Consider the following 24,427-nt stretch of genomic DNA (forward strand, 5'->3'; position numbering starts at 1 on the left):
CTATACTACGTGCCACACATCCATTACATGATTGAATGGGAGAAACAAGGAATCTGCTTAGCCCTTATGACTGGGCAACTTTGAGGGCGGAAGTGACGTCCTGCTCACTGCAAACATGGCGACTTCCATGCTGAGACTTGGTAGATCTCTGGTGCGAAAAGTTATAGGCGACGTGACGGGCAGAATCCAGGTAAAAAGGCCGGGGTGGATGGGGTAGTGGTGACAGCAAGGTATAACGGGTTCTCACAGACATATGTGACGTAAGTATTCACTATTACCGGTAACCTGTATATTATAGTACAACTGAGTGCTAATACTGTCACCGGCAACATGTATAATACATTACCATTGAAGGCTGACAATGTCACCTGGAGCATGTATAATACATTACCACCGAAGGCTGACAATGTTACCTGGAGCATGTATAATACATTACCATTGAAGGCTGACAATGTCACCTGGAGCATGTATAATACATTACCACCGAAGGCTGACAATGTTACCTGGAACATGTATAATACATTACCATTGAAGGCTGACAATGTCACCTGGAGCATGTATAATACATTACCACCGAAGGCTGACAATGTCACCTGGAGCATGTATAATACATTACCACCGAAGGCTGACAATGTTACCTGGAACATGTATAATACATTACCACCAAGGCTGACAATGTTACCTGGAACATGTATAATACATTACCACCGAAGGCTGACAATGTCACCTGGAGCATGTATAATCCATTACTAATGAGTGCTAATACAGTCAGCAAGAACTTGGATATTCCATTAGTATTTGAGGTGCTAAGATTATGAGTGGAGGTTGAATAGTGAATAGTCACTATGTGTGGGATACTGTGCTGGCAGTCATTTTATTTGTGATGCCAGGTGGTGGTGCGGATATGTGATGGTGGTGGTTGTAGTACAGTGTGAACTCCACTTACCCCAATAAAGTAGTCATCTGTATCGGTGCGGGGAAAAAAATCCTCAAGTGCCAAGACTTTGGAGAAACTTTACTTAACTGGTTGCAAATCCGTAACATACAATAGACAATTTATTTGGTAAAAGTTACAGAGGAGCAGGTGAACTTGGAGAGCAGCCACTGTCGTAGACTTTTAAAGGGGTATTCCACTGGCCAGCATGGAACTAAATGTTCTTAATGCTGTTTTTGCGCTGCCGGGGTCGACCACGCCCCCTTGAGATGTCAAAGCCAAGCCCCCTCAATGCAAGTCTGTGGGAGGGGGCGTAACGGCTGTCACGCCCCCTCCCATAGACTTGCATTGAGGGGGCGTTGCTGTGACATCATGAGGGCGTGGTCGACCTCTGCAGCGCGAAAACGGCATTCGGAACATTTAGTTCCATGCTGGCCAGTGGAATACCCCTTTAAGGAGTCTCGTGGTCAACACTTTTTTAGTATCATGCCCAGCTGCCCAACACTTTTTTAGTATCATGCCCAGCTGCCCAACACTTTTTTAGTATCATGCCCAGCTGCCAGCATGTAAAACAATAAACAGGACTCACCTGCCGCCGCACCCTTGGTGTCCCAGTATCGCACTTCCGTCCTCTGCTGCCATCATCTTCCTGGTTTGGCTGTGTTCAGTGTGTCAGAAAATCGCTATCCGCAGTGATGTCCTGCATCGGCCGAAGATAGACAAAGTGGCTGTGTGATGCATTGACTCCTGGCGACCAATGCTGTGACTCTATCATGGGCTGAGGCACGACATCGCTGAGCCGCCATCTGACTTGTTGACCACAGCCAAACCAGGGAGAAGATTGCAGCGGAAGAGCAAAGCGTGATACCGGAAAATCTAGGGAACGGCGGCAGGTGAGTCTTCTCCTTATAAGGCATTTTATGCTGTTACTTTAGACTTGACTTATCCTGAAGCTGGCTGAAGATTTTAGACTGGATTTTGACTTGACTAAATAGCGGTTACCAGAAACTTCAGACTCTAGACTTGGCTCTTTAAAGGACAAGTCTCATGGACAAAAGTTTTAGATCGTGGGGGGTCCGAGCACTGAGGCCCCCTGCGATCTCCTGAATGGAGCCCCGATGCGGTACAAGGAGCACGTCACGACCGCCGCCCGAGAAGGAGGCTTCCACGCCCCCTCCATATAGTTCTATGGGAGAACCATTCGGCAATCTTCGGCTCTCCCATAGAGCTATATGGAGAGGGTATGGCGGCCTCCGCTTCGGGCGGGGGTCATGACGCGCTCCTGTGCTAGTGCACAGGGGCTCCAAACAGGAGATTGCAGGAGGCCCCCTTGCTCAGACCCCCCACGATCTAAAACTTTTCCCCTATCCTTTGGATAGGCTATACATTTTTGATCATGAGACTTGTCCTTGGAGATCTTCACAGGGGCATCTACATTTACCTTGGGTATAAACAAGATTCCACTGACTAGAGAGCATGCAACAGAGTCCGTCACAGGGATATGTGTGACCCAGAGGATAACCTGTAAATCACTCCAAAAGCTATAGGACCATCAGCAATGCTGTTTGTCCCTAAAAGTGCTGCGCTTGCTTCAGAGCAGTGAGTGTCAGCTACCATCAGTAGCCACACACTCGCTGCTTATGCTGGGCAGCAGCGATCCCGCCGCTGCTCGGAATTTAACCCTTAAGACGCCTTGATCAATGCCGATCACGGCATCTAAAGTGAAAATTAAACTTGGCGATATATCACTGGAGCTAACAGAACCCCTGCGACATGATCCCGGGGGTTCCGTGAGCTAAAATGGCAGAGGAGGGTCCCCTCACCTGCCTTCTGCTAAGGCCAACTCAACAACTTTTCCTCTGGATAAGTTTTGATAAATCTCCCCCAGGGTGTGGAAATACAAACCCCTCAGAGGAGAGTGACACAGGAGCTGTGGTAACTTTACTGGCCAAAGCCAGACTCTCAACTGACAGGTGACATTTTCTTCCCTATCCCAGAGGGGTAAGGCGGTAACAAGGATGCCTTCCCTGATTGGCTGCAGGAGACATGTGGCTATTCACTAGCTCTTACAGTTGAAAATATTTAACCCATGGGCAACTGGTTGATTTTTGCCTCAGCACAGATTTTGATGAATTTCCCCAAGTATGCTGATAACACTGAAAAGCACAATAAAATACATTTTTATATTAGAACTACATTAGGACTCAGACCTATAATAGAAACAGGCACCTTGGAGGACTCCAACCGCCCGAACAGAGTTCAGGTAAGGCTGGGTTCACACTACGTTTTGTCCCATACGGGAGCGCATACGGCAGGGGGGAGCTGAAAGCTCGCGCTCCCGTATGTGACCGTATGCGCTCCCGTATGTCATTCATTTCAATGAGCCGACCGGAGTGAAACGTTCGGTCCGGTCGGCTCATTTTTGCGCCGTATACGCTTTTACAACCGGACCTAAAACCGTGGTTGACCACAGTTTTAGGTCCGGTTGTAAAAGCGCATACGGCGCAAAAATGAGCCGACCGGACCGAACGTTTCACTCCGGCCGGCTCATTGAAATGAATGACATACGGGAGCGCATACGGTGACATACGGTAGCGCGAGCTTTTAGCTCCCCCCTGCCGTATGCGCTCCCGTATGGGACAAAACGTAGTGTGAACCCAGCCTAACAAAGGTGTTACTGCTCTGGGATATGACACGTGTATAATTCATTACCACAGGAGGCTGATACTGTCACTGGGAACATATATAATTCATTACCACAGGAGGCTGATACTGTCACCAGGAACATATATAAATCATTACCACAGGAGGCTGATACTGTCATCGGGAACATATATAAATCATTACCACAGGAGGCTGATACTGTCATCAGGAACATATATAAATCATTACCACAGGAGGCTGATACTGTCATCGGGAACATATATAAATCATTATCACAGGAGGCTGATACTGTCATCAGGAACATATATAAATCATTATCACAGGAGGCTGATACTGTCATCGGGAACATATATAAATCATTATCACAGGAGGCTGATACTGTCATCGGGAACATATATAAATCATTACCACAGGAGGCTGATACTGTCACCGGGAACATGTATAAATCATTACCACAGGAGGCTGATACTGTCACCGGGAACATATATAAATCATTACCACAGGAGGCTGATACTGTCATCGGGAACATATATAAATCATTACCACAGGAGGCTGAAACTGTCATCGGGAACATATATAATTCATTACCACAGGAGGCTGATACTGTCATCAGGAACATATATAAATCATTACCACAGGAGGCTGATACTGTCATCGGGAACATATATAAATCATTACCACAGGAGGCTGAAACTGTCACCGGGAACATATATAAATCATTACCACAGGAGGCTGATACTGTCACCGGGAACATGTATAAATCATTACCACAGGAGGCTGATACTGTCACCGGGAACATATTTAAATCATTACCACAGGAGGCTGATACTGTCACCGGGAACATGTATAAATCATTACCACAGGAGGCTGATACTGTCACCGGGAACATATATAAATCATTATCACAGGAGGCTGATACTGTCATCGGGAACATATATAAATCATTACCAGAGGAGGCTGATACTGTCATCGGGAACATATATAAATCATTACCACAGGAGGCTGATACTGTCATCGGGAACATATATAAATCATTACCACAGGAGGCTGATACTGTCACCGGGAACATGTATAATACTTTAGCACTAGAGGTTGATACTGTCACCGGGAACATATATAAATCATTACCACAGGAGGCTGATACTGTCATCAGGAACATATATAAATCATTACCACAGGAGGCTGATACTGTCACCGGGAACATATATAAATCATTACCACAGGAGGCTGATACTGTCACCGGGAACATATATAAATCATTACCACAGGAGGCTGATACTGTCACCGGGAACATATATAAATCATTACCACAGGAGGCTGATACTGTCACCGGGAACATATATAAATCATTACCACAGGAGGCTGATATGGTCCTCGGGACCATGTCTAATGCATTACTACTGAGAGCTGCATGGACTGCTTCTAATTTTCCTGTAAAGGCGCTTATGACCGGGGAGCCCAAGTGTGACCAGATCACCAGTTTTAAAACTACAACTTCCAGCATACGGGGAGTTTTAACGAAGAGCCCCAGGGATCACTGTCCTGTGGTAAGAGCTTTTCACACATGGGTTCTTTGGTCATAAACACATTTATCCAGTGGCATACATAGAATAAATGGGGCCCCCATAACAAATGTTGGAAAAGGCCTCCTATTATGGCACCTGATTTTGTGCCAGGACAGAAATGCCTGGTTTTCGCTGCTCCTTATTTTCCATAAACCATTGGTTACTACTTCCTCCATTCATTTGCTGACAATGCAGCTCCCTGGAATGAGGAGTTCTGTACAGTTTCTTACAAATAGAAAAAGTAATGGAACCAACCAGCATGGGACCCCCCTCTAAAAGGGACCACATGGTCTGCCACTATGGTACGTATGTCATTGGTTTTACCAATTTACAGGTTACTGGCAGCGTTCTATACAGCAATGAGGAGCCATCCAGGTAGCACACAGTAGTAATGTATTATACATGTTCTTGGTGACAGTATTAGCCCTCAGAAGTAAGGTTGTCCAGGCATGAAGGAGCTGGACAGTCACTGGAGTAGGGAGGAGCACTGCACTAGATCATTAGGGGATTCCTTATATTGTGCTCATGATGTTACTAAGCGTTCTTAGTTTTACACAGTTACCTTATATGTACCATCTATTTTTCCAATACTCTATCTCTGTATACAGATTGGCATAAACAAACACCAATCTACCCAGGCAGCCACACAAGCAATACTGAATGTTCCAGAGACTAAGGTTACCACATTAGAAAATGGGCTTCGAGTTGCCTCTGAAGATTCTGGAATTTCTACCTGTACAGTAAGTTGATATTTTCTTCTTTCCATCCACAAATAACTGAATGAGCCATTAGGGTTTTTTTCTAGGAAAATGTTAAGTACATGTCTCCCCCTGGATTAAAACAGCAAAACCACCATACTTGCCTTGCCCCGGTGCTTCAGCTCTCAGATCTTCCATTCCCGCTCCTGTCCTGTTCTTTCTCGTGCCATTGAGGTCCCACTCTCTGCTCAGCTCTTTGGTCAGAAGAAGAAAGAACAGCACAGGAGCCGGAATGGAACATCTACAGCTACTTAAATACAGATAGTAACACAGGTCACTTCTTTTAAGTTCACATTAGTCAGTGATAAGGTATGATTTTTGGAGCGTGAGTATTACAGGACACTTAGTTATATCAAATAGTAACCTGGGCCTCAAAGCCTGTTAGGATGATCAGATGAGGGAGCTAAACTATGGCACTTTAGAGATGTTGTCTGGGCCTACCTGATTTCAGCTACTTTATAGCAGAATAAACCTCCTCCGAAGAGAAGTGTGCAAGAGGGAACTGGGTTATTCTGTTGTTAATATGTATCATTTTATTTAGGTTGGTCTTTGGATTGATGCTGGAAGCAGATATGAGAATCAGATGAATAATGGGACTGCCCACTTTCTGGAGCACATGGCATTTAAGGTGAGCTTGAGTATGCAAAAATGTAACAGACGTAACATTCCAAATAGCAGAGGATACTGGGTAGTTTTTCTTCCTTTTGGCCTTCCGTACCAGGTTCTTTTATTACATGCTAAATGGAGCAAGCATGTTACCGCTATGTATGGGAGCCATATATTTAGCACCAAAAATAGGGCTGGGCAGTATACCGGTTCATACCGAATACCAATTTTTTTGGGCTGCACGATATGAATTTTCTCCCATACCGCAATACCGCAATACCAGCGCTGTCCCCACATCGGGGAACTAATCCTATGATACCTGCCAGCACTGTTCTGCTCCCCCAATTAATGATCAGCCCAGCGGGGTACTACTCACATAGGTCAAGCACTGCCCTCCTCCTCTTTGTTGGGGGCTGCTGGGCGCTGGAACTCTATACTGTACGCCAGTGGTCTCCAACCTGCAGACCTCCAGATGTTGCAAAACTACAACTCCCAGCATGCTGGGAGTTGTAGTTTTGCAACAGCTGGAGGTCCGCAGGTTTGAGACCACTGCTTTACGCTGTATCCCTATGCTGCAAAAGATAAAGAAAATAAACTGAAACTCGCCTACGTCGGCAACACGCTGGGGACGGGAACGTCGGACAGCCATCAGCCTATCACCGGCCGGGGCAGGACATCGCTCCGGCTGGTGATAGGCTGATGGCTGTCCGACGTTCCAGTCCCAAGGAACAGCGTGTCGCCGACGTAGGTAAGTTAAAGTTTATTTTCTTTATCTTTTGCAGCCCGGGCATAGGTATACAGCATACGCCAGTGGTCTCCAACCTGCGAACCTCCAGCTGTTGAAAAACTACAACTCCCAGCATGCCCAGACAGCCATTGGCTGTCCGGACATGCTGGGAGTTGTAGTTTTGCAACAACTGGAGGTCCGCAGGTTGGAGACCACTGGCGTACAGTGAGTTCCATCGCCGGCGGCCCCCAACAAAGAGGAGGAGGGCAGTGCTTGAAGGTGACATGTGAGTAGTACCCCGCTGGGCTGATCATTAATTAGGGGGAGCAGAACAGTGCTGGCGGGTCACATGATTTGGGGGGGGGGGGAAGCCGAACACCGCGTGTGGGTCACATGATTGGGGGGGTGGGTCAGAACAGCGCTGGCGGCTCACAGGATTTGGGGGGGGGGGGGGGGGGGTGAAAGTAGGTGCACACCTAGTAAGTAGGCACACCTCCTTGCCTGACCCTGCTTGACAGATGTACTTGGATCATTTTGCCAGAGAAATTTGATAAATGAAAGCTGAGCTGTGATTCGTTGCTATCTAAGACAAAAATAACACCTATGTTTATCTGATAAATCTTGACCAATGTGTTTTTATTTATTCCTCCTTAGTTGGACAGCAATTTGATGTGCAATAAAATCTACCTTATAGGACAACATACACTTAGCTGTTAGCTGGTTTCTTCTATTGCAATAACCCTAATCCTATGTTTTTTGTTATAGGGTACAAAGAAGCGTTCCCAACTGGACCTGGAGCTTGAAATAGAAAACATGGGTGCACACTTGAATGCATACACATCAAGAGAACAGACTGTGTATTATGCAAAGGCATTTTCCAAAGATCTCCCTAGAGGTACTTGATAAAATCTTTTATGTTTATTTTGATAATTCACAAATAAAGATCTCAGCTTCTAAATTGCTGTTTTTGTTTTCTACTTTTTTTTTCCCCCTTTACTTCTGCAGAAATTAGAAAATAATCAGCCAATTGTCTGTGCTATAGTACCTATGGCCCAGATTTATCAAACTGTACTGGTCCATTCTAAGATTGTCTAGTCTATCTTACTTTGTCTTAGGGCTGGGCAGTATACCGGTTCATACAGAATACCAAATTTTTTTGGGCTGCACGATATGAATTTTCCCCCATACCGCAATACCGGTTGGGCCCCTTCCCCTCGGGAATGTATTATCAGCCCAGCGCGCTGTCCCCACATCGGGGAACTAATCCTATGTGACCCGCCAGCGCTGTTCTGTCCCCCCCCCCAATTAATGATCAGCCCAGCGGGGTACTACTCACAGATGTCACGTTCAAGCACTGCCCTCCTCCTCTTTGTTGGGGACCGCCGGGTGCTTAAACTCTTTACTGTACGGCAGTGGTCTCCAACCTGCAGACCTCTAGATGCTGCAAAACTACAACTCCCAGCATGCCCAGACAGCCAACGGCTGTCCAGGCATGCTGGGAGTTGTAGTTTTGCAACAGCTGGAGGTCCGCAGGTTGGAGACCACTGCTGTACGCTGTATCCCTATGCCCAGGCTGCAAAAGATACAGAAAATAAACTTTTTAAACTCGCCTACATCGGCCACACGCTGGGGACTGGAACGCCGGGCAGCCGTCAGCCTATCACCGGCCGGAGCGATGTCCCGCCTCGGCCAGTGATAGGCTGAGCCCACTGTCAATGTAAAGGAGCTCTGGCCGGCTTCTTACATGACAGTGGGCTCAGCCTATCACTGGCCGGGGTGGGACATCGCTCCGGCTGGTGATAGGCTGACGGCTGTCTGGCGTCCCAGTCCCCAGCGTGTGGCCGACGTAGGTAAGTTAAAGTTTATTTTCTGTATCTTTTGCAGCCCGGGCATAGGTATACAGCGTACAGCAGTGGTCTCCAACCTGCGGACCTCCAGCTGTTGCGTTGGCTGTCCGGGCATGCTGGGAGTTGTAGTTTTGCAACAACTGGAGGTCCGCAGGTTGGAGACCACTGGCGTACAGTGAGTTCCAGCGCCAGCGGCCCCCAACAAAGAGGAGGAGGGCAGTGCTTGAAGGTGACATCTGTGAGTAGTACCCCGCTTGGCTGATCATTAATTGGGGGGGGGGGGCAGAACAGCGCTGGCGGATCACATGATTTGGGGGGGTGAAAATACCGTTATATGCCGTGGAACCGCCATAGGTAAAAAAAAAAAATACCGTGATACACTTATTTGGTCATACCGCCCAGCCCTGCTTTGTCTTATTGAAATTTGTACTTATTCCCCCTTGTGTTGCTGTGCATTGTATGTGTGGTCATAAAACAGGCTGGGCCTGTTAGCTATCAGAAATTTGGAATTATCTATCCCTTAAAGGCTCAAATGGGACAGACTCCATAATGAATATTCATGAGTTGTAATGTTTGACTTAAATTCACAAATATAATTCAGGACGGCTTTATATTTATATTTCTGATTGATGTCTGTGTATGCTACCTCTTTGTCATGAAGTAATGGAGCAATGGATTTTATGTATCAGCATTGGGGATTGTGCAGTAGTCTAAAGCATTAAGAATGTTATATGAAGAAAACCTTTGGGATAATAGTTTATTCAGACCTGTAATTTGAACCTATTTGCAGCTGTGGAGATCCTTGCAGACATTATACAGAACAGCACCTTGGGAGAAGCAGAGATTGAACGTGAAAGGGGAGTCATCCTACGTGAGATGCAAGAAGTAGAGACTAATCTACAAGAAGTGGTCTTTGATTACCTACATGCTACTGCCTATCACAATACTGCTCTGGGAAGAACTATCCTGGGACCTACTGAAAACATTAAGTAGGTGGTCATTATGGTATATATTCACATAGGAGCAAAGTCAGCACTCCAAGCCATTTGACTGGGGAGTGTCCTGACTTTTCCCTGACAGCATATGAATTTCAACATACCTGATCCTATTTTTATGGGAGAAAAGCTGCTGCTAAAATTGTCTGGCACCAGGTTATTACTCTCTGCTCTTTGAGAACACATGCACACTAGGCAGAACCAAATGTACATTTGTATGGGAGAGTCAGAAGGAATAGTTGTGGCTCAACTGTAATGACTGAAAAAGGGTTAAAGAGTACCTGTCACCAAATAAAACTTTTAAAATAGTGTTCATTGTGTAATTAGCAGACACTTTCCCATTCACTTGCTTTTAAAATTATCAACATAAATATGTTTAAAATGTAATAGAAAAAACGTCCACTAGTTGATTCTGTTTAGTTCCCTGCCACAATTAATACAGTGAGTTTGGTCTCCTCCCAGCCTGGCAGGAGACCAAACTCAGGAAGGGTTTCTCTGTACTGAGCTTGATTAACAGCTGTACAGAGCCTCACTGAAAGCTGCAAAGAGCTTCATTGAAACAAATAGCCTCACAGAAAGCTGCACAGAGCCTGATGTCTTCTATTCATCACAGCACTACAACAGTGTGAGGGCGAAAGTGGTCCCCCAGCAGGCTTCAGTGATGTAATGTCTGCTGGGAAATGCCCACTTTCTCCTGCTGGGTGATTGCATTATATGAGCAAGAATAAAAGTATGATACTGAGCTTTTTAAAACTCTGAATTTTTTTAAGGGTGGGAGGGGTGTTAGGAGTAGTTAGGGAACATATCCTGAGTTAGTTTAGAAAAGTTTATTTGGTGACAGGTACTTTATAAAGAAAGTCGTCAATATTCAGTGACCATACTGTCATTGTCTGTCATACTGTAAATGTCCAGCAGCATGAATGATTTTTTTTTTTTTTTTTTTTGTAACATTCGCATACTACTTGTTCTGATCCTTACTTCCAATTATGGAAACCCTAATACTGTTACCTTTTTGTGCTTTCTCTATAAGGCATATATAGTTCTAATTTATTTTTTCAAAATGTACATTTTACTATTTATCTTCAAATAATCCTGAAATATTGCCATTTTTATTCTCATTGTGAAGCCTAAAACTAAGCTGAGGCTTACTGTTTTGTCTGTGATGATAAGGAGGAGGTTGCGGGAAAGTGATCAGTACAGAATTAGAGTGATAGATTACACCAATGTATAGATAAGATAATAGATTATGTTCACAGCTCCTGATGAAATTACCTCTTTAAAGGTCACAGAAACCCAGAAAACTGTCCAATTTGTGTCAGTAGGACTACTTCTGCCTATTGTTGCAATTTTTTTTTTTTTTTTTTCTTAACTTTTAAAAACTGACCATTAGGAGTCTCCCTACATGTCCCGGCTCATTGACTTCGGACTCATGCCGGCCTGGCAGCATGAGTACGAACTCTCAGTGCAGCAGGGACACAGAAAAGCACAGCACAGCGCAGCTCCCTGCCTGGGAATCAGACAGGCAGGAGCCGCACTTTGCATGGACGGTAGGCAGGATATCAATAACCGCCCCGCAGCGCCGCAGGAATACAGCGCCCGACACCATGTCACCCGCACAAACCCCGCACATGCAGGGTTGCAGCGCTGGATCGCAGTGCTTAGGACAAGTAGGCCGGTCTACAGCGGAGGGTGAGGCTGGGATTACCTGGGCAGACAAGGGGGTTGTATAGGCAGTGATATTCTCTTCCTCTCTCACAGGGGCAGCAAAACTGAGTAATTAGCAAGGAATTTATAAAGGTAGGAAAAGGGGTTTTACAAAAAATAAAAGGTAGGATTAGAGTCCGGAATAGTCAGGGACAGATTGGGCGGGGAGGGATTAGAGACAGATACGTTCATGATAGGTACTCTTTAATGCTGTTAAAAGCAGCTAAGCTGAGATTTTCGCCATTATAATGTACAAATAGAAACAGTAAAAGAAAAGCAATTAGAAAAAAAGAACATGTTTCAGTATCTGGCTCTTATTAGTAAAAAAATGTTTTATTCATTGTTACTATCTCATATATAATTAAAAAAAAATTGAAAATGGAGTTACTTCCAGGGGAAAGAAGTTTGAGTAACGAAACAGCGTTAGGGAGGCATCATCCCAGGCTCTTCACCAGCCACACTATGGGCATTTATATCTCTGATTGATGTCTGTGTATGCTGCCTTTGTCATGAAGTAATCGAACTTACTTATGTCCTTTTGGTGATGGATTTCATGTATCCAGCATTGGGGATTGTGCAGTAGTCTAAAGCATTAAAGAGTACCTGAAGACGTGCCGTCACGCCCACTCGTGATGTCATGTCACGCCCCCTCCTTTCATGTCTATGGGAGGGGGTGTGACTACCATCGCGCCCCCTCCCATACGCATGAATGGAGGGGCGTGACGTCTTGACGGGGCGTGCGTGACATCACATCTCCAGTCCCGGAAACACATACGTTTCCGAGACTGGAGAAGCAGCCCCGCATAGAATGCGGGTGCTGCACAGAGATCGTGGGGGGTCCCAGCGGTGGGCCCCCTGTGATCAGACATCTTATCCCTATCCTTTGGATAGGGGGATAAGATGTATTTGGCCAGAATACCCCTTAAATAATTGCTGGTTTATACTAATTTTATGCATCTTCTGATTACAGATCAATAAACCGAAATGACTTGGTTGAATATATAACAACACACTATAAAGGACCTAGGATTGTTTTGGCTGCTGCTGGTGGTAAGTGGTCTGGGGAATAAATACCTGTTGAAATACATGGATGCATATATAAATAGGCACATCACTTAGTATCTAACTTGATTTATCAATGTTTATTTTCTTGGTTTATAGGCATCGCGCATGAAGAGCTGCACGATTTAGCCAAGTATCATTTTGGTAACCTGCCACCAACATATGAAGGAGAGACTCTACCGCCATGCTCATTCACTGGTAGTGAGGTAAGCACTTGTTCATGCATCAGAAGACATCGCATTGCAGCTATTTTCCCTTTACAAAATGTTAAGTTAGAACTGTGCAATTTAATTTAAAGGAAACAAAAAGGAAACGTTTATAATAATATGAAAACATTATGCTGAAATATAGTTTGAGCTTACAGGCATGTTGTGCTGCAATCTTGGCATGGAGTTTTTTTTTGTTTTATTTAAATCACAAAACACAAATAACTGCCACACATATAAAACAACAAACTGGACTCGCCTGCTTCCACTCCCTCGGTGCCCTGGTATCGCCGCTTTCGTCCTCTGGTGCAGTCTTCTTCCTGGCTGCCGGTGGTTAACGCGTCACACTGCCACTCAGCTTTTCAACAGCTGAGGCGGGACATCCCTGGGGCTCACGATTAGCTGATCAGCAGTGTGACCTGTTGACCACCTGCAACCAGGAAGAAGACTGTGCAGTTCTTGAGCGTCGATATTGGGGCACCGAGGGAGTAAAGTTTGTTGTTTTATATCCCAGGGACCACTTCGGCCCTCATATCGTTGCAGTGCTGTGATGAATAGAAGACCTCAGGCTCTGTGCTTCTTTCAGTCTGTGTTGCTATTAGTGAGGCTCTCCTGCTGGTTTCAATCTGGAGCTCTCACTTTCTGTGCAGCTGTCAATCAGTGCAGCCAGAAGGACTTCCTGAGTTTGGACTCCTGCCAGGCGAGGAGGAGACCAAACTCATTGTATTAATTGTGGCAGGGAACAGAACAGAGCCACCTAGTGGCCGTTTTTTATATTAAATTTTTAACTTATTTATGTTGATTTTAAAAGCAAGTGAATGGGAAAGTGTCTAATTACACAAGAAACACTATATTAAAAGTAGTATTTGGCGATAGGTACTCTTTAATTGCTGAACATCTTTACAGTCATAGCATTTCTCTTATGTTATAGATTCGTGTACATGATGACAAAATGCCACTTGCTCATATTGCCATTTCTGTTGAGGCCGTGGGCTGGTCACATCCAGATACAATTCCACTCATGGTAGCCAACACATTGATTGGCAACTGGGATCGATCCTTTGGAGGTGGTGTGGTATGGCACTTGATTTTGTTTCTATTTTGTTTATGTAAATATTTTGTTTGTATTTTGCTCAACTTGATTGTTAACCAAGATCGATTGAAAAGAGATAACAATTCATTGAGCAAGGCAGGCACCATCAGTTAGGGCCTTAGGAGGTACTTACTTACTTTGCCAGCGGTTTGTAAATTTATATTCAGGCTGTCTGGTAATTCAGTTGTTCAGTTGCAGGGGCTGCCAACTCTGACCTGCTCCATGCTAGGCGCAGGGGTAAGGTGTGTCACTGCGAGAATCATCCTTCACCTCCGACTGTTCGCAAGAATTACTAGACAGCCTGAATATACGTTCACAAACCGCTGGCAAAGTGAGTAAAATGGGAGACTTTTAAAAATATCTTAAATTGTCACTGTAAGATGTATATACCTTATGGGAATAAAAGAGTCAGAAATAAAAGAAAACCAATATGGATGAATAAGAACGTTAAGGGGGCAATTAATGACAAAAATAAAGCAATTAAACTACTAAAACAGCATGGCAGTGAAGAAGCATTAAAAAGCTATAGAGAAAAATTTAAAATATGTAAAAAAATAAAATAAAAAATACACCATAAAAGCCAGAAAAATAGAGACAGACAGACTCCTTGCTAAAGAGAGTAAAACTAACCCCAAGTTGCACTTTAACCGCCTTCTAAGTAACCCATACCCCTGGCCAACTGATTATGGCTGACTTTACACCCGGTCTGAGATCTGTCGCAATCCATAAAAGTGACAAACAACGTACCTTGACAGTATACAAAGAATAAGTCCTCTAGGATATCACTAGTTCATAAAATGAACCAGCGCATAATATCATTTTATGAACTAGTGATATCCTAGAGGACTGGAATTCTTTAGTATATTCTATTACACCATAGGGTAAAGGTGTTCATCCAGTTATTCTAACCAGTTTACCTCGGTTATTTAGCAGTGCACTGCACACACATTCATTCTATTTTTGTACCGCGACAGTACATTGCACAATGGTACGAGACGAGTCCTATTGACTTTAATTACGACCGTCAGGTTTTCTTCTGTGGTCAATTGTTTCACAGGAGTTGAGCAGAGAAAAAATTAGGACATGAAGGATTTTTTTTCTCCACTCAACTCCCGTAATTTGAACGGACTTGGCTACCAGCTCTGAACGGAGCTCAACGCTGATGTGAACCTACCCTTAATGTGTTTAAATTCTCCCTATATAGTCTAGGGCAGAGAAGGATCACAGTTTTTTTTCTTTTAACAAACTGATATACACCCGTAAAACATTCAGCTGAAGGCTTTAGTGCAACATGAGCAATTATTACAGAGTAATGTAGAGGTGTTTGTGTATTCCTTTTGCTTACATCTTTTAGCTGATGTGAAATGCATAGTTTTCAGCCATATTTATCCCTATTCATGACTGAAGTTATTCTGTAATACCTAGATCTCCCATGAGTCTGAGACTTATAAGTTTTAGGAATCAGTTTATAACATGTGCATGTTTGATGCGGTTACTTCAGTGAAATATTGCCATGAGGTGAAAGTGACGACACATAATCACAATTGAGGGGATAAGTCTTTAGGCTATGTTTGTTTGTTGGAATTTTTTTTTGTTTGTTTTGGCACAGTCGGAATAGTGATGGTAAGTGGTCTGGGGAACATATAGCTGTTGATATAAGCATGGTATGAGCCCAAAACACCTTTAGTGCTTCTTTAATAGCAAGTATCGCATTAAATGGTAAAAACTATAAATCATGGCTGTATTTTCCAGGCATCAATCTTGGTATTTTTTTTTCTTTTGAGCAGAATTTGTCCAGTAAACTTGCTCAGATTACATGTCATGGGAATTTGTGCCACAGCTTCCAATCCTTCAATACCTGTTATACGGACACTGGACTCTGGGGTCTGTACATGGTTTGTGAGCCAAATACAGTGGAAGAAATGATGCATTTTGTACAAAAAGAATGGTAAGATTCCTAAAGCAACATAAATAGTCTGCAATTAATATGGTGATATTTACCTAGATACATGAACAATATGGTCACCTTCAGTAGATAAGATGTTGTTTTTTTTTATTTTTTTTTATTGTGGATTCATTTAAAGAGCAACTGTCATGAACTCGGTGCTATACAACCTACACACAGCCTTTGTACTGTGTGCAGATTGTGTCTACAGCAGCATTTCTACCAGCTTTTATCACCCCAAAAAAACTTTTTTGACAGTAGCCGCACACAGTCGGATAGGAGTGGCACAAGGTTTGCAATACCCCACCGGCACCACACCTATCCCCTGTATGTCAGCGTGGGGACCACTGTGTGATTGACACACAGGATGCAATGCATGTACCCCTTAGCTTATCTGACATGCTTGCCGAGGCGTGTGTTATCCTGGCACATCAGATAAGCTAAGAGGTGCATGCGCTGGGACCTGTGCGTCCATCACACAGTGGTCCCAGCACTGACGTACAGCATGAGGACATGTTGTAGCATGCCCTGTCAGTTTTACATTTGTTTTTCTAGATTTTTCTATGGATTTTACTTTTTACTATACAATTGTTGAATTGTGCTCAGAAAAAAAAAATCCTGTACTTACTTTACTCGCTTCCCCGTCCTTGCAGTTCACATGGAACCTGGTCCCGCTGTGCAGCACTACCATGGTTAACCAATCCCGAAACAGACCAATATATATGGAGGGGTCAATCAATGTTTCCCATAGATTCCTATTTGGAACCCAAAAATCCCTATGTTCCCATATATTAGTATAATCAGTGTTCCCACAAGCTTTATTAGAAAATTACTAAATTGTAACAAAAAAGAAGAATTTGCACACACTTTAAAATTACACTCAGCTCGGGCCAGTTACATAGCTTTTCTAAGATCTATGATTTTGGGGAGTTATACTCCTCTCTTGCTGATATTATTTAGGAAAGCATGCCTGCAGTTACATGCTATTCCATTTACTGGCCTCCGCTAGTGCGATTAAAAAAAGTCCCTACTCTGCCCCCCTCGACATGTTTCGCTACTAAGTAGCTTTATCAAGAGGTAGCGGGCATATGAGCGCGGGCGCCATCTTTGCTTTATAGACTTCCTCCGATGTCAGCGTGATTGCTTCTTTAAGTTTATCACCTATCAGTGGTTTTCCCCTACACAAATGCTTTTACGATTGGTTATGCCATGATTGATGTTTGCCCTAACCAATCGTCTCTCGATTCCATCTGGGCCAATAGAATCTTAGGCTTAATCCCAAGCTCTTCATTGGTAGTGTCAGTGACACGTCATCTGCGCATTCCCGTCTGCGCACGGACTTAGAGCCTGGGCAGCATATCATCGCCTGCGCAGTCTCGTATGCGCTGGAACTTAGGTATTTGTTTTCTGTTTCTCACTGCGCACACTCCGGGACTTATATTCCGCTGCGTCTTTTTTTCGGGACTTAAAATTCCCGTGTCATACTTAAATTCTACTGCGCAGACTCCAGGACTTGAACTTTTGTTGTTGTTCAGTAACCTCTATTCTGGGTAAGCAAGCGCCCGGACTTGAATTCTCATCTCTTTATTCCTAAGTTGATCTACTGAGGTTCCTAAACCCCAGCACATCCTCTAATTTGTTCTCCCAAGGTCCAATTAATTGTGTCTCAGGTAATGTATTGTGCCCATATGATAGTGATAGACCCTGATGTTATTGGTCATATATTATTTTAGGAAGAGGGGGCTATTTCTCTATAATAAATCGTTTGTAACCACTAATAGTAGTTAGTGCATGGGGGACAGATGTATGAACCGGCTATGTTTGTATTAGGTTGAACGTATTTATTATTTATTTTCCCCATATCTTGTTATCAGTGATGTCCACCAACTGATAACCAATTCAGATCGATATTCTATTGTTATTTATTTACCTTTTAATGGATAATATCTGTATATTTACTTCTCCAAATTCTTCTGACTCAGTTAATATTCTATGTACTACTATCATTCACATACTAGGTAATTCATAGTCACCCCCTCATTACTCTGATTTTTATCACCCTACCTCTATCCATATTGATGGATGTGCCTATGTTAACTTAGATTCCACTATATGTTTAATCGTATATTATTATATTTGATTATTTATTCATAGTAGCCATATACAATGGATCCCATTGTTTATTCGTTTTGATTTTTGTTGTTTTTTTTATAGAATTCATACACGTCTACTCCCACTCATGACACGGATGGATCTCTCTCAAGGTAAGTGTCTTATTGATATATCTTATTGTATGTTCTATCTCGATTGATTAATTATTAGTCCACTGTAGATCTGACCGCTTGTTATCTACATTCCGAAGTAGTCTATCTGATTTTTTGTTTTTCAGTGTTAATTCTTCCTCTAATCCAGTTTCCACTCTATTATTCGATGTCGTGTTATAATTTTATTTGAATAGTTTTGATTCTAAGGCAGGTTTACAGAAAGGCTGAAAAGGTAAATCCCTCATTCAGGCCTTGAGGGCTCAATGATTTGAGCCTGTATATCCAAATTGCTTCTTCCTTTAGCAATTTTTTATCTAGGTTACCACCTCTGGGACCCATTCTGGGTTTAATAAAACCCCAGAATTTTAAGCACGTTACGTCTCCTTTGTGGATGTCCCTCATATGTCTTGCTAATGGGGTATCTGCACCCGTCCTAATTGTGCTTAAATGTTGTGACACTCGCCTCCGTAATTGCTGAATCGTTTTACCGACATACAGCTTGGGACATCCACATTCCGCAACATTGCGGAATGTGGATGTCCCAAGCTGTATGTCGGTAAAACGATTCAGCAATTACGGAGGCGAGTGTCACAACATTTAAGCACAATTAGGATGGGTGCAGATACTCAATTAGCAAAACATATGAGGGACATCCACAAAGGAGACGTAACGTGCTTAAAATTCTGGGGTTTTATTAAACCCAGAATGGGTCCCAGAGGTGGTAACCTAGATAAAAAATTGCTAAAGGAAGAAGCAATTTGGATATACAGGCTCAAATCATTGAGCCCTCAAGGCCTGAATGAGGGATTTACCTTTTCAGCCTTTCTGTAAACCTGCCTTAGAATCAAAACTATTCAAATAAAATTATAACACGACATCGAATAATAGAGTGGAAACTGGATTAGAGGAAGAATTAACACTGAAAAACAAAAAATCTGACTACTTCGGAATGTAGATAACAAGCGGTCAGATCTACAGTGGACTAATAATCAATCGAGATAGAACATACAATAAGATATATCAATAAGACACTTACCTTGAGAGAGATCCATCCGTGTCATGAGTGGGAGTAGACGTGTATGAATTCTATAAAAAAAAACAACAAAAATCAAAACGAATAAACAATGGGATCCATTGTATATGGCTACTATGAATAAATAATCAAATATAATAATATACGATTAAACATATAGTGGAATCTAAGTTAACATAGGCACATCCATCAATATGGATAGAGGTAGGGTGATAAAAATCAGAGTAATGAGGGGGTGACTATGAATTACCTAGTATGTGAATGATAGTAGTACATAGAATATTAACTGAGTCAGAAGAATTTGGAGAAGTAAATATACAGATATTATCCATTAAAAGGTAAATAAATAACAATAGAATATCGATCTGAATTGGTTATCAGTTGGTGGACATCACTGATAACAAGATATGGGGAAAATAAATAATAAATACGTTCAACCTAATACAAACATAGCCGGTTCATACATCTGTCCCCCATGCACTAACTACTATTAGTGGTTACAAACGATTTATTATAGAGAAATAGCCCCCTCTTCCTAAAATAATATATGACCAATAACATCAGGGTCTATCACTATCATATGGGCACAATACATTACCTGAGACACAATTAATTGGACCTTGGGAGAACAAATTAGAGGATGTGCTGGGGTTTAGGAACCTCAGTAGATCAACTTAGGAATAAAGAGATGAGAATTCAAGTCCGGGCGCTTGCTTACCCAGAATAGAGGTTACTGAACAACAACAAAAGTTCAAGTCCTGGAGTCTGCGCAGTAGAATTTAAGTATGACACGGGAATTTTAAGTCCCGAAAAAAAGACGCAGCGGAATATAAGTCCCGGAGTGTGCGCAGTGAGAAACAGAAAACAAATACCTAAGTTCCAGCGCATACGAGACTGCGCAGGCGATGATATGCTGCCCAGGCTCTAAGTCCGTGCGCAGACGGGAATGCGCAGAGGACGTGTCACTGACACTACCAATGAAGAGCTTGGGATTAAGCCTAAGATTCTATTGGCCCAGATGGAATCGAGAGACGATTGGTTAGGGCAAACATCAATCATGGCATAACCAATCGTAAAAGCATTTGTGTAGGGGAAAACCACTGATAGGTGATAAACTTAAAGAAGCAATCACGCTGACATCGGAGGAAGTCTATAAAGCAAAGATGGCGCCCGCGCTCATATGCCCGCTACCTCTTGATAAAGCTACTTAGTAGCGAAACATGTCGAGGGGGGCAGAGTAGGGACTTTTTTAATCGCACTAGCGGAGGCCAGTAAATGGAATAGCATGTAACTGCAGGCATGCTTTCCTAAATAATATCAGCAAGAGAGGAGTATAACTCCCCAAAATCATAGATCTTAGAAAAGCTATGTAACTGGCCCGAGCTGAGTGTAATTTTAAAGTGTGTGCAAATTCTTCTTTTTTGTTACAATTTAGTAATTTTCTAATAAAGCTTGTGGGAACACTGATTATACTAATATATGGGAACATAGGGATTTTTGGGTTCCAAATAGGAATCTATGGGAAGCACTACCATGGTTGGCACAGTGGAATTGTCCACTCATCCAATCAGTGGCTGAGCCATGATTGGCAATTCCATATGCCAACCCTGACAGCGGAAGTGCTGTGCTTAGGATACGCCATAAATAACTGATAAATGTGGGATCCACAGGTATCTTGATAACAAGGGCCCGTCCAACTTGGTTGTGGTGGCTGGAAATAGATGTGATTCCAAAAACAGTCAAGCAGGCTTTTTTGCACAGTTTATGTAACTTTAAGTGTTAATGGTTGTAGAGAAAAAAAGCAAGTAATGGCAATGGTGCTGCTCTTGTACAAATCCATGGAGAATGACACAGTGTGAAGCATCAATAGTTTTGATACATATAAAAAAAAAAAAAAAAAATTAAAAAAAATTAGCAATAACAAAAAATTCCCTTCCTCAGATTGCAGATATGACACATAGGTGTACCAAAATGGACACCCATAATGTGAAAAAAAATCACAGGAGACATACAGCATAAATAATACATAAATGTTTTGGAAAGTTAGGAGTACAGTGCCGGGTAGATTGAAGGTTTGGGCATCATGGACTCTACTTCTGTCCAAAATCTAACAATAGACCCAAACCAAATACCAGAGCTTCAAGGTCCTTTATCACAAGAAACAAGCTACATCAGTCGGTCTACAGGCCAAAACAGACAAAGAACTACTATGTCCCATGAAACTACATTTACTTGCAACGATAAAGAAATCCGGTCAATACTACAAGAACACTGGATGATTCTGCTACTGGATCCATACCTTGAGGATAACATTCCTACTAAGCCTAACATCACATTCAGAAAATCACATTACTATTTGTACAGGTAAAATCAGGCTCTTATATGAGAGGTACAATATTGTGCAAAGCTTCCAACTTGAATCAAAAATGATTTAAATTGAATTCCAATAGGTCATAGAGAGTGTGTCTGTGAAAAACGCCACCATAACGAGTGGACTGTTTGAGATAAACAAAATGTGGTTAAGACAATGGCCCTCATTTACTAAGAAAATCGGGTTGTAAGTCTATGTTGCTTTCTTACCCGCCTGCTTTTTTCCCCTGGTATTTATTATTATGTCGCATCCTGTTTGTCGCACGTGGGTTTTGTTGGTTTTGGTTTCCAACTCCTCTGAGTTGTCGGGAAAAAATCCACAACAATACAACAAATTCGGGTTGGAAACCTTTATAAATACGTGGGAAAGCTCAGAAATGTCGGGTAACGCCCCCTTTTCGGGTTTGGGAGAATCCACATCGGGTCCGTCGGGAAAAAATGTTGCATCGTGTCGCAGACTGGCGCACGATGTCTGCGACATGGCGCAGACAAAGATGCGACAAAAAAACCTGACAAAAGAGGTCGGGTTTAGAATAGTAAATGAGGGCCCATATATCCTCCTTGGACTGTTAGTCTGTCAAGTCTCGGGTACCAGAGTGATTATTGTGGAAACCTTTGACTGTGAAACCCTTTTGTCTTATCAAGCAGTTGCTCTGTAAACAAGGAGTTGCAATACATGCAATGGAATGTAGGTATAGGCAGATATGTTAAAATATCTTATACTCCTTACAGTAGTATTCATTGGTATTGTTATATTATAATAGTAATAATGACTATAGTACTGATCTATGTAGCTTAGGCATACTAAGTGACTGAACATTTAGTCTGGATACATGTGTTTAGATAACACTGGATTTTATTTGTCTTTCGTAAATATTGTCTGGGATGTAAAGACATGTTTGCCGAAATGAAGAGAAAATTACCCTCTGATGAGCACTCCGATCCTTTTCAAACAGAAGAGTCTGTGAAGTCGATAAAATAACTTTTTATTGTTAAAGATTACACGTTGGGATACAACCCTCTTCGTCCGATCAATGAATAGAAATCTAGAAGCTGGTGTTGCTTGGTGTATTTGTACAATTATAATTAAACCTTGCACCGTTCCATATCCATAGTTCCTCAGGTTGACCCACTAGATGTCCCCTACTCAAAATATCTAGAAACATCTTATGCGGGGTAGAACGACTCTGACAGAATTATGCCCTGTGTCTGTTCATGAGTCTAGCAACCCCATTGGCCACGCAATTCTCTGTTGCCTTTGACTGCTCCTCACCTGCATTTGAGTCTTCCCAATCCAGTCACATGCCCCCACCAATACCTTGGCATTCGGAATGCGGTGATAGGATACGTCCCCTTAGCCTGAAAGTCTCTGATGTCATCCCCATTCATGGTTCAGGATTCCCCACTATTCTCAGCTTTAGCCCAATCTGAGCATTCTCTCTTGGCCAGCAAGCAACTACTACCCCCTACTGTTTACAGTGTGCAAATTAGGCATCTGCCCAAGCCTGCAATCTGAGGGAGTTATTCTCTTCAAAAACATGTCATTGCTATTTCATTTGTTAATTTGTATCAATAAAACTATTGATCCTTCACATTCTGATGTTCTCCGAGCAGTGCCATGGCCAGTACTTGATTTATTTTTTGTCTACAACCATATGATTTCAAGACTGTTCCCAGGCAGGGATACCAGGAGAGTCACTGACTGCAGCACAAATATCCTACTCTACCCCTAAATACAATGTGATGTGCCTTAACACAAGTGTCCTACAATATGAGAGTCCATCTATCAGTGGGGTCTATCAGATTCAGGTTATTGCATCTTTGTCCACGGAATTACAGGAAGCGCTACCCTTCTTTTTTTCTTCATCTTTCCTCTATGAATGTTAATGGGTGTTTCATAAACAATGGAACACAGAGTTATACTGTGTACATAACTCATTAGTCCTGTGGATATGCTTTAAATGTTTGAGATGGGAATTAAGGCCACTTCTCTTTTTTTAGCACCTTACAGAAATATTGGTGAGAAAAGAAATGAACATAGTAAGTATGTAACATATTTTTGTGTTTTAAACTATTAGGATTAGACTTTGCACAAGTGTTACAGAAGGTGAAGTTGCAAGAGCAAAAAACCTGCTGAAAACCAATATGCTGCTTCAATTGGATGGTAATAATCTTAATCTGAGTAGTGTGATTTATTCTTTGTGCTTTACTTATTGTTGATCATGTCAATTGCTGTATGTGAAGGTTCAACCCCTATCTGTGAAGACATTGGCCGGCAAATGTTGTGTTATAACCGAAGAATACCTTTGCCTGAACTGGAGGCAAGAATTGATGTAAGTATCAAATTATGTGCAGTACATTACTTTTCAGCATCTTCTTGCTTGAGTTTACATTTTACAATGCAAACCTTTTTATTCTTTAAAAGTTTATCCCAGTATTTTTTGATGGTGATCTACTAGACTTGGTTAGTAACTAAGGAATTAAGCAACGTATACATTTTTTTAAAATGCTTTTGCCATCCTGTAAGAATTTTAGAACACTTATCTTGTCTCAGGCAGAGCTGTATTTTTCTAGTGGGGAAATATAAAACAGTGTCTTCAAATGCCTCAAAGGAGTTGTTGCGCACACATTTAATTGTAGGGGTTCTGACCACT

General features: G+C 42.5%; 1 protein-coding gene across 1 annotated transcript in view; it reads left to right on the plus strand.

Moving 5' to 3' along the window:
* PMPCB (peptidase, mitochondrial processing subunit beta) overlaps positions 1 to 24,427 on the plus strand; it is a 35,035-nt gene continuing 10,608 nt past the window's right edge. Inside the window, exons 1-11 of the mRNA XM_056573498.1 lie at positions 1 to 190; positions 5,772 to 5,903; positions 6,463 to 6,549; positions 8,020 to 8,149; positions 9,892 to 10,090; positions 12,771 to 12,850; positions 12,962 to 13,068; positions 14,000 to 14,143; positions 15,949 to 16,109; positions 23,852 to 23,937; positions 24,018 to 24,106. Coding sequence (XP_056429473.1) covers positions 116 to 190; positions 5,772 to 5,903; positions 6,463 to 6,549; positions 8,020 to 8,149; positions 9,892 to 10,090; positions 12,771 to 12,850; positions 12,962 to 13,068; positions 14,000 to 14,143; positions 15,949 to 16,109; positions 23,852 to 23,937; positions 24,018 to 24,106 — 1,290 coding nt within the window. The 5' untranslated portion in view covers positions 1 to 115. The remainder of the gene's footprint in view (positions 191 to 5,771; positions 5,904 to 6,462; positions 6,550 to 8,019; positions 8,150 to 9,891; positions 10,091 to 12,770; positions 12,851 to 12,961; positions 13,069 to 13,999; positions 14,144 to 15,948; positions 16,110 to 23,851; positions 23,938 to 24,017; positions 24,107 to 24,427) is intronic.

This window comes from Hyla sarda, chromosome 4 (genome assembly GCF_029499605.1).
Source record: "Hyla sarda isolate aHylSar1 chromosome 4, aHylSar1.hap1, whole genome shotgun sequence".
In the NCBI taxonomy this organism is placed as follows: domain Eukaryota; kingdom Metazoa; phylum Chordata; class Amphibia; order Anura; family Hylidae; genus Hyla; species Hyla sarda.